Source organism: Lycium barbarum, chromosome 5, assembly GCF_019175385.1.
Source record: "Lycium barbarum isolate Lr01 chromosome 5, ASM1917538v2, whole genome shotgun sequence".
NCBI classification, from domain to species: Eukaryota; Viridiplantae; Streptophyta; class Magnoliopsida; order Solanales; family Solanaceae; genus Lycium; species Lycium barbarum.
Genome location: NC_083341.1, coordinates 7,428,848 through 7,439,179, shown reverse-complemented (window position 1 = coordinate 7,439,179; position 10,332 = coordinate 7,428,848). Strand labels below are relative to the sequence as shown.

Genomic DNA, 10,332 nt, shown 5'->3' with positions numbered 1-10,332 from the left:
ATTTTGTTGGTGGTAAAATTCAGGTCCATAAAAATAATTATGGAATTCTCATTGGAACGTGTTGAACTTGTATCGAATCACGTTAGTTTCTCAGAGGAGCCATGTTCTTGATACCTTGTGTTTGTGTATGTGATGCCTCGTTTGTCCCGTCTAATGATAAGATGGGGTTTATTAATTATTGTTAGTTTATTTACTGGGGACTTCTTATTTTATAGAAGAAGAAAAAAAAAAGCCAAAGTAGGTATTTTTAGGTAGTGTTACTTTTTTTGGTTTTCACTCTCGGCGTAAGGTATTCACATTGGGGCTCAACTAAATTTGAATTCGCGTCGGGAGATTCTACGCTGGAGGTTAAAGTGCTCCCTAATAAAGATGACTCCATACCCAGCAAGGCTTAAATCCGAGACCTCTAGTTAAGGATGTACTCCACAAGTCACTTGTTGGTTAAATACTGTAATTTCATATAAGCAACATATATATGTGGAGAGTTATCAAGAATTCAAGATATGTACTCAAGAAGGAGGGAAAAAAATCTTTAATATCCCGTATTTCAGAAGACTGTTTTTCATCCAGATAAGTTTATCTAGCTTTTCATTACTTTTAGCATTAAACAATCCCATTTTTAGAACAAATATTGAAATTATATCCTCCCACAGTCTCAATTTGTTTGAAGATTGATCAGTTTGAGGAGTCAAACAGCTCTTTCTTCAACTACGATTTTTTTCAACTTTTTTCATATATTGTGAATTATGAATTATGCAGACTTATAGTACTTTTTATGTAGTTTTCAAATATGTAAATTTTATGATAAAATACTCGAAGAATCTATGTTTAAAATTAAGTCAAAGAAAAAGCTATTTGACTCACCAAACTAGTCAAACTTCAAACAAATTGGAACGGAGGGAGTATATGAATAGTGTAAGAATATTCACACTATGATTATTGACTATGATATATGTTGTTACTCTATATTTAAGATTACCATATTAGACTTATGAAAAGTTAGTACTTTTTTTATTGTAGGCTAATTCGATCTAATTGTATAAAAAAATTATACACTATCCGTCATAAAACTTAAAACGGTTAAGAGAAAGCCTGGGCAGTTATACTTCTCTAATCGCAACTTGGAATAATCTATTGCTATAGTTAAACTTTGTTCAGGCTTCTCTACAAAAAATTAATGCTTTCTTAGGTATTGGTTATGTCTGGTCTACTGAGACAGAAGTTATGAGTCCATTAATTTAACAATGCAACTTGAATTGGACATGGTATATATTATTGGTCAATTCCCTTTGTTTTCAATAGCTTATATAACTACTTCAACTAACATATGGTATTTTACTGATTCACACTGTGCCTTTGGAAACCGTAATAAGGTGAGACGGTGCCTCCCTATTTGACTATTCCATCTTTCGATGGTATGAGCATGCCATGGAGGAGGCGGGTCAGTATTTAAATTTTAGGCTTAATACATCAACAATTTCTTAAACTTATCAGTAAATTTTATCTAGACACTCGAATTATCGGTTGTTCCAATTGATCATCTGAGCACATGATAAAGTGTTCATATTAGACACGTTCAATTTAAAATTTGAATTTTTTGTTATGCATGTTTTCAAATGTCTATTAAGTAGTTAAGTTAACCACATAAAATATGTCTTCCCTTTAATTATACGCAGATCACGCTTAATTAGAACAAGCTTGAGTTTTTACAGCTTATTGAGGCCAGTGCGTATAAGTAAAGAAGGTAACATATCTTAAATAGTTAACGTATCTACGTTATGAGCACTTGAAAACAAGTGCGCAAAAGTTTTCAAAAAAATTGAACCTGAAAGTGTCTAAAAGGAATACTTTATTATGTATTCAGGCGTTCAATTGAAACTTACCGTAGTTGGAGTGTCTAAATGAAATTTGTTGACACAGGTGTTATTAATTGAATTCTAAATTTAATTTTTATAACTATTTAATGAATTTCTTAAAATATATACTCCCTCCGTTTCAATTTATGTGAACTTATTTCTTTATTAGTCCGTGCCAAAAAGAATGATCTTGAAACAATTTACTTTTATGCAATGATTTGTAGCCACGCAAAATATATGTGACTCATTTAACACCACATATTTAAAAGTCTTCTCTACTTTCTTAAACTCTATACCCAATCGAATAGGTTCGCATAAGTTGAAAAGGAGAAAGTATATGATTTGGTCTAAAGTTACTGAGCTGCGCCAAACTCATAATCAAAAGGCTACCTCCGCCCCTATATATATATATATCACGGATATGTAGATTAGACGCACATCACTAATTTAAATTACCGCAGATACAAGTCTGATACAAAAGTGCATAAAGTATAGGGTAGACCATTAATCCTTGAAAATTTCTCGATTACAAAAAGATTAGGACTTACGAGTTTTTGGCTGCGGCTCCACCGGCGCCGGATGATGATTTTTTTTATTTTATTTTTGAGTTCACACTCATTGTTAATTACTAGAATCATCAACCTAATTAATACTCTAATAGCCTATTTGGCCACGCTAATTTTCCCCCCAAAAGTATTTATTTGAAAAAAGTGAGGTGTTTGGCCAAGCTTTTGGGAGAAAATAAGTGCTTCTGGGGAATAGCAGAAGCAGTTTTTTTTTTAGAAGCTAAAAAAAATAGTTTTTGCCCAAAAGCACTTTTTTGAAAAGTACTTTTGAGAAAAATACACATAGAAGCACTTTTTAAAAGCTTGGCCAAACATTAATTGTTGTTCAAAAGTGCTTTTTAAATTAATTGGTTAAACACAAATTGCTTTTAGCCAAAACTACTTTTTTGAAAAATACTTTTTAAAATAAGCTGATTTTAGAAGCTTGGTCAAACAGGCTATAACTGTGATACTAATGTCTCCCATTAACAGAATCATCTCTAGAGTTTGCAAGAGCAATATAAAAATTGGCCTATCGCTTTCCATTTTTTTTTGGATAAACACATGTGCCGCTAAGCTCATTCAGCTTAGCTGAACTTTTAAACTAGGCATAATTCACCGTCTAACTCATTAAATTTGATTTAGACACTCAAATTATGATTTGTTTTAGTTAAGTACTTGAATACATATTAAGTGTTTCTATTAAACACTTTCGACTCATATTTTGAAAAGTTTATGCCCATGTTCTCAAACGTTCTTCACATTGATAAGTAATTACACATAAAATGTCACATTCTTTAAACATATACATTAGTACCAATTAGAACATGTCTGAGGTTTAACGGCTTATTGAGACTAATGAATATAATTAAAAAGGAGATGAGATATTATAAGTGGTAAATTTATCTGCATAATGGACGATTGAGAAAACACGCGTCAACTTTTCCAAAATTTTGACCTGAAAGTGTTTAGTATGAACATTTTATCATGTGTTCATGTGCTCAATCGAAACAAGAGGTAATTCAAATTTCTAAATGAAATTTACTGACAAATTTAAAAGATTATTGATGTATTCACCCTTTAAATTATAATTAAGTTATCCAAGTGAAGTAAACTATATTGGCTTTAATAAAGATAAATGTAGTACTGTGGTATTCAATATTCGAATCAAGAGCTAATAGCCTAATACTGACGTTAATTTATCATATTTATTACATATAATAATAACAAGTCTGGAGATAGGGAACATTTATTTTATTTTACTCAATACATGCACATAGTGGGAACCCCCAAAAATATGAAAATGAAAATAAACATCACAGAAGGGCAGGCCCAAGTGAAAAGAACAAAAACAGAAAGAGTCCAGTATTTAGTATGTTAAATGGGCTCAGTACAGAGCACACCTGTCTCAATTGTAAGCCCAGGCCCAAATGATAAAAGGACTCCCAAATCCAGCCCATCTCCTGAAGTCCTCAACCCTTCTCTGGCAGATTTCTTTCTTTGGTTAAGTTCAATGACCTCTTAAAGGGCGGTGGTATTGGCTTTTTGGCCCTGCTTAATAATTTAAAAAAAAAAAAAAAAGAGTATTCATTTTAGAAAATTCGCTAGGCAAAGCTTTTGTTGCCCTTGGGGCATAAGTTGTGCACAAAAATTAATTTTACCTATAAGACAGAAATTCATAATATTTTAATACAGTGAACCTACTCAATTGACCACAAGTTCTTCCTTATAGGCAGATGGGCAACAGAGGCAAAGTTTTTGTTACCCATCAGGCATGAGTTCTAACTTTTGCCTATAAGGCAGAAGTTTAAGATATTATAACGTGGTGAACCGGCTCAATTGATCACGAGTTCTATCTTATAAGGGAAAAGCTAAGACCTATGTCTGATGGGCAACAGAAGTTCTTCCATATGAATTTTTTCAAGTTAAGGTTGTTTTTTAAAAAAATTATCAAGCGGGTACAAAAATTCAAGACCGCACACTTTTAGGGACACCACTAGTCATTTCATGTTCTTTCTTATCTCATCCAATATATGAATAACATACATGCACTAGACAGTTAGTTGCCATACTCTCGAAGGATATTTTGTGGCCCGTAACTTATTGGGCTCTAGGCCCAATGGACTCTCGACTTGGTCCACAATTGCATTACCTTCTGGATGAAGGATCCAGAAGATTGAGTTCCAATTCAATTTTTTGCGCGATTATCCTTCAAAAGGCACTGGTCTTTAATTTTTGTCCCTCAAATTGCTGGTTTTTAATTTTTGTCCTTTGCTTAAAAAGGTAGCCGAAAATACCTCTAAGTTCTGGGTTCGAACCCCTGCTTAATAAAAAATTACAACAAAAGGCTTTACAAACAGTTTGCCTTATGCGGTAGAGCTTGCCTTAAGACATAGGCAAAATCTGTCGTATCTGGCAGACTTTTAGTTATGCCTTAAGGCAAAATTTGCCACATAAAGCAGACTTATCGCGAAACCTTGCCTTGCGATTTATTTTTATTTTTATGACTAAGTCAAGGTTTGAACCCAGAATCTCAGGGTATTTTAGGCGAAGGACAAAAATTAAAGGCCACCCCCAAAGAAGGCTAATCGTGCAAATTGCCTGTTCCAATTTGACATTCCCATGGTTCAAATGCCTTTATTACACAACTCTCAACATTTTTTGCAATGGTTGGTGGTACAATTAAATGTGAGGCCTATTTCACGAAGGTGTATCGCGAGGTGACAACCCCCATTGGGAATGAATGTTTGGACAAAAATCTCGAAAACAGGCCCGGCTTAGGGTCCAACCCAAATATAACAGTGGCCTCTTCGCTTAAAAAAAACCCTCACTCAGTTAAAAAAAAAAAATATAAGGCAAGGCTTCGCGAAAATTCTGCCTTACGAAATTCTGCAAAGCAGATTTTTTTTTTACTCTGCTGGGATTCTAGAAAAGTTAGGCCTTAAGGCCTAATTTTGCTATGAAATTCTGCCTTGCATTTTTTTTTTTACTGAATCGGAATTTGAACCCATAACCTTAGGTTATTTTAGGTGAAGGGAAAAAATTAAAAACCACCCCCAAATAAGGGAAATCGTGCAAATTGCCCCCTTTTTTTTTGTTTGATACGCTTGCTATATAGACATAATAAAGAAAATAAAATTATTAGATACTTAAAAATATTATAAAATAATCTAAAATTTAGTAAGAATTGTGTGAGTTTGGTTATGATACGTTTCTTAACCCATTTAAATTCAAGTAATTTTTGGGGGGCAATTTGCACAATTGTCCTTATTCGAGGATGGTCTTTAATTTTTGATCCTCAAATTGCTAGTCTTATTTTTCCCTTCGCCTAAAATACTCTTAGGTTCTGGGATCGGATTCAGGCTCAGTCAAAAAATAAAATCGCAAACAGGATTTCATAGCAAAACTAGATCTATTCGGACAAAAATTAAGCCTAGAATTCTAGCAGAGAAAAAAATAATTGTGCCTTGCAAAATTTCGCAAGGCAAACTTATTTCACTTTCTGTATTGAGGGAATATGACGTTCTATAGGATAATTTCACTTATTTATTCACTAATCTCTCTGATCATACTTCTTCTATTTAGCTTCTTGCTAAAAATCACTACTATAAGAACAAGGAAAGGAAAAAAGCACCAAAAATCAGTAAGTTAAATAGATGAGCGATTACAAAGTAAATCAACTAATTTCCACTGTTTATTCAAGTATACATATATTCGATAATGTTTGTAGTTAATATTTTATGATTTTATAAGTACTCTTAGTTAACTTTAACGCTGCAATATATCAGATAAATTCATGACTTGACCCCTTACTCTAATTTAACTTTGAGTTTTGTGCATTCAAAATGTAATGTTTTAACATTACCAAGTTAAACTATCTACCATAACTTATTATTATTATAACAAAACTGAAAACTTATTTTTATAAATATAAGTTAATAATTTTGAATTAAATTATTAGGTTCGACCGAAACATGTCATCAAACCAGTGTTTTAAAAGGCGGAGGCGTAAGACGAGGTGTTTTACGTCTGCCTCAGCGAGGCGTAAGTCCCGAGGCACGGGGTGTAAACTTCATGGGACTTTAATTTTTAGTATTTTATAAAAGGATATAATTATAATAAATACTTTTAAATAGGTAGAATAGCGTCAAAATTTGAAGAAAACTATAAACATATGCTCCATCCCACAAAAAAATTTAATTAGAACAATATATTATATATTACTTACAAGTGACTGCTCGTTACCTTTTTGAGATAGTAGAAGAAAAAATAAATATTTAAAAAAGAACATATATTAGACATTCTAGCAATAAAAAAAGTCGTGACTTTTAAATTTAATATTTCAATTTCTTTTTAAAATATTTGAATAATTACTATTTAACTTTTGAGAATTTAAACATTATATTAAGGACTTATTTATTTTAAGTTGTAAAAAATTTTTGAGGCACCAACAAAAAAAAATTCACCCTAAATGCCTAGACATACGTTTCAAATTATTGAGCATATGTCTTTTGAGATTTTTGCCTCTAATCATCATTTCGAGGCATTTTTAATGCATCCCGCTTGAGAGCTCGCATCGAAAACACTTTTTAAAACACTGCATCAAACACATTGGCTCCGCCTGAGCATCCTATGTACGTATAATGGATATCTGTGCTAGTGGATAAGGATGAACAATGCTGCATGAACAAAATTATAGAATCCAAAGTGGGAAAAGTACGTAGCTAAGGAGGGAACGTGGAGCAAGTGACAAGTGTCCCTCCACCTGTTCACAGCTAAAGAAACTAAGCATGACACGTACTTATAATCTTTACACCCTCATTGTCCTATATATGTTACACACCAACTTTGTACTTATGTCCTTTTATAAATCAATTCCATAACCAATAGACTAAAGTTTCTGCAAGTTTTTTGTTCTTCTGTCTATTTACTCAAATCTGTGTAAGGAAAGAAAAAAATGGCTAGGACGGTGGCAAGGAGTATTGCAGCTCCATTACTGTTTCTTAACTTACTAATGTATTTAATAGTATTGGGTTTTGCTAGTTGGTGTCTCAACAGGTACATTAATGGCCAAACAAATCATCCTAGTAAGTTCCGTAATTCTCTCCTCTTCATGAATATATTCTTATTTTCCTTCTCGATCTATAGTTAGTAATTGAGGTTTATAGGTTTACGATTTATGCCTTATAAATTTAGAATTTTGTATGATTAAATGATTTTTTTTTAAATCCAGGGTTTAGCTAAATTAGAACCTTAAGCTACTAGATTCTGTTGAACTTGCACTGCAAAATTTTACATTTGCCTAGTTAATTGTTTTAGTTGTGTGCTTTGATTTTTATGGAAGTTCAAATAGTAAATTGTAAGTTACTTCTATATGAGCTAAACCTAAGCAAAAAAAGAAAATAATAGAGTAGTAGGAACAGGATAAGTGAGCTAAGCCGAAGACAGATAAGGACAATTAATAACAGTATTTTTTAACTTTATAGCAGGTTGTCTGTTTTATTTTTGTAACTAGTTTGAACCTCTAATTATATGTTGTTTTAGATTAATAATTATATCTTGATATGATATTGCAGCTTTTTTACCTTTGATGCGTATAAATGAAACTAATATTGGACCCCTTTCTATTGAAGGGTCAACGTTTGAGCTTCTATAGGTCAAAATTTGGCCTGTACGGAGTTTTAAGAAAGAGATTTGCGGTTTTGAAATTTGTGGTTTTAAACCCATAATAAAAATTGTAACATAACAAAATTTGAGGGGTTATAGGACCTTTGAAATGAAGAAACTTTAAATGGAGGTTAAATGTTCTCAGTTATGGAAATATATCAAATTCATTTTGAAGTCCCCTACAACCCACCCCACAACCACCCTACTCCCCCCCCCCCCCCGAAAAAAAAAACATGGTCTTCCTAACATTCTCATAATTTTTCAGGTTTTGGTGGAAATGGAGCGACAATGTTCTTCCTAGTATTCGCGATACTGGCGTCTGTTTTGGGAATAATATCAAAGCTTATGGGTGCAAATCATCTAAGGGCATGGAGAAACGATAGTCTTGCTGCTGCTGGTTCCTCAGCTACTGTTGCTTGGGCTGTCACTGCACTAGCTTTTGGGTAAACATTTTACACACCCTTAATTAGTTTATAAGTGATCTGCTTATAAGTGATGTGATTGTGCCTTTTTTTTTTTTTTTTAATTCGCTTCATTTTGTGTGTTTTAGTTTTAATTTTATGTGTGTCAACTAGATTAAGAGTGGAATTTAACTAGTAGTAGTAACTTGTTTGGCTAAGCTTGCTTTTTGTGGAGCAGTGGAATTTCGTGGAGTAGTGGAGTCAAGAGCTTCTTCTTCAGAAGCTAAAAAAAGTATTTTTCTTCAAAATGTACTTTTAAAACATATGTTTGAGTACACTTGGTAGACACACTTTTTCAAAAGCCTGGAGAAAAGTGAGAACCTTATCATCTTTTAAGATATAAAAAAATGTGTAATGTATAAAATGTCCTTGAATCTAGTGTTCTTAAACATCTTAAGCATGTCAAAGAATCCCTATAATAGGGAGTCTCGCGTTCTTTCTTGAATAGACTGCGTTTTGAGTAGACTAAAAGAAGTACCATGCATAAATTTTAACAGAGCGGAGGGAGTAATTTAAAGCCTGGAGAAAAGTGAGAACCTTATCGTCTTTTAAGATATAAAAAAATGTGTAATGTATAAAATGTCCTTGAATCTAGTGTTCTTAAACATCTTAAGCATGTCAAAGAATCCCTATAATAGGGAGTCTCGCGTTCTTTCTTGAATAGACTGCGTTTTGAGTAGACTAAAAGAAGTACCATGCATAAATTTTAACAGAGCGGAGGGAGTAATTTATAAGTACCATATATAAATTGTAACAGAGCAGAGGGAGTATGAGTGATCTTATTGTAACAGAGGGAAGGGAGCAATTTATAAATGATCGGATTGTGTACATTCTTTTAATCAAAATTAAGCTATCTGATTGTGTACATATTTGAAACATTTGTAGGTTGGCATGCAAGGAGATAAATATAGGAGGGTGGAGAGGATGGAGGCTTCGAGTACTTGAAGGATTCACTATAGTTTTAGCATTTACTCAACTTCTCTATCTCCTCATGCTTCATGCCGGAATGTTCAGCAGCCGCTACGGTCCCGGCTACCGTGAAACTGATCAATATGGTGGCGCGGCCGGTGGACATCCGGTCGGAGAGAAGGGTGTAGGCATACCTACAAGTACAACAGCGGTGTAATGAAGTGGTACTTTGTATTTTGATAGAATGTGAGTATGGTTATGTTAGCAGAATATTTAGGGAAAGGTTTTGGGCCTCCTCTAGTGTGTAAATTATGTGTTTCTATAAGCTTTTGGGTATAAAGTTGACTCTTTATGTTTTAGTGCTTCTGGATGTTTGTAGAATCAGAAATGTGCTTTTGGGCTTTGTTGTGCCAATTTGGTCTTTTAATTTGGTCATTCTGCAGTATATGAAGGTGGTCCAAACTTTAGAGTTTGGGTTGGTGTGACAGCATGATATGCTGAATTTTTTTTTAGGAGTACTTATGTTAATTACTATATTATAGTTTTCAAAAGAGTCCAGTATTTTCAAGAAAGTGATTTGGACACAGTTGTTTAGGTTGTAATCTCGAAACAAATGCATTACCGGGACTTTTCAGTTCTAATAAATTTGTAATGTTGATGGCTTGATGTTAGTCGGTTAGGATTATGTTAACAAAAAGGTTATATAGACATTGTTATAAGATCATGACCCTTGTAAGTTCTGGACAAGATATTTAAGTGCACTTAAGTGGTCGTTTGGTTTGAGGTCAAAATAGTCCCGGGATTACAATCCCGGGACTAATTTATACCATCTGTTGGTATTATTTTATACCATCTGAAAGATGGTATAAAATAATACCAGTATAAGTGGGTTAA

General features: G+C 33.2%; 1 protein-coding gene across 1 annotated transcript; it reads left to right on the top strand.

Moving 5' to 3' along the window:
• The first annotated feature begins 7,260 nt into the window (after positions 1-7,260).
• LOC132640309 (membrane protein PM19L-like) lies at positions 7,261-9,797 on the top strand. The gene is made up of 3 exons (XM_060356839.1): positions 7,261-7,488; positions 8,334-8,511; positions 9,415-9,797. Exons 1-3 carry the CDS (start codon positions 7,359-7,361, stop codon positions 9,653-9,655), a joined length of 549 nt encoding a protein of 182 aa, XP_060212822.1. The 5' UTR covers positions 7,261-7,358; the 3' UTR covers positions 9,656-9,797.
• The last annotated feature ends 535 nt before the right edge of the window (positions 9,798-10,332 follow it).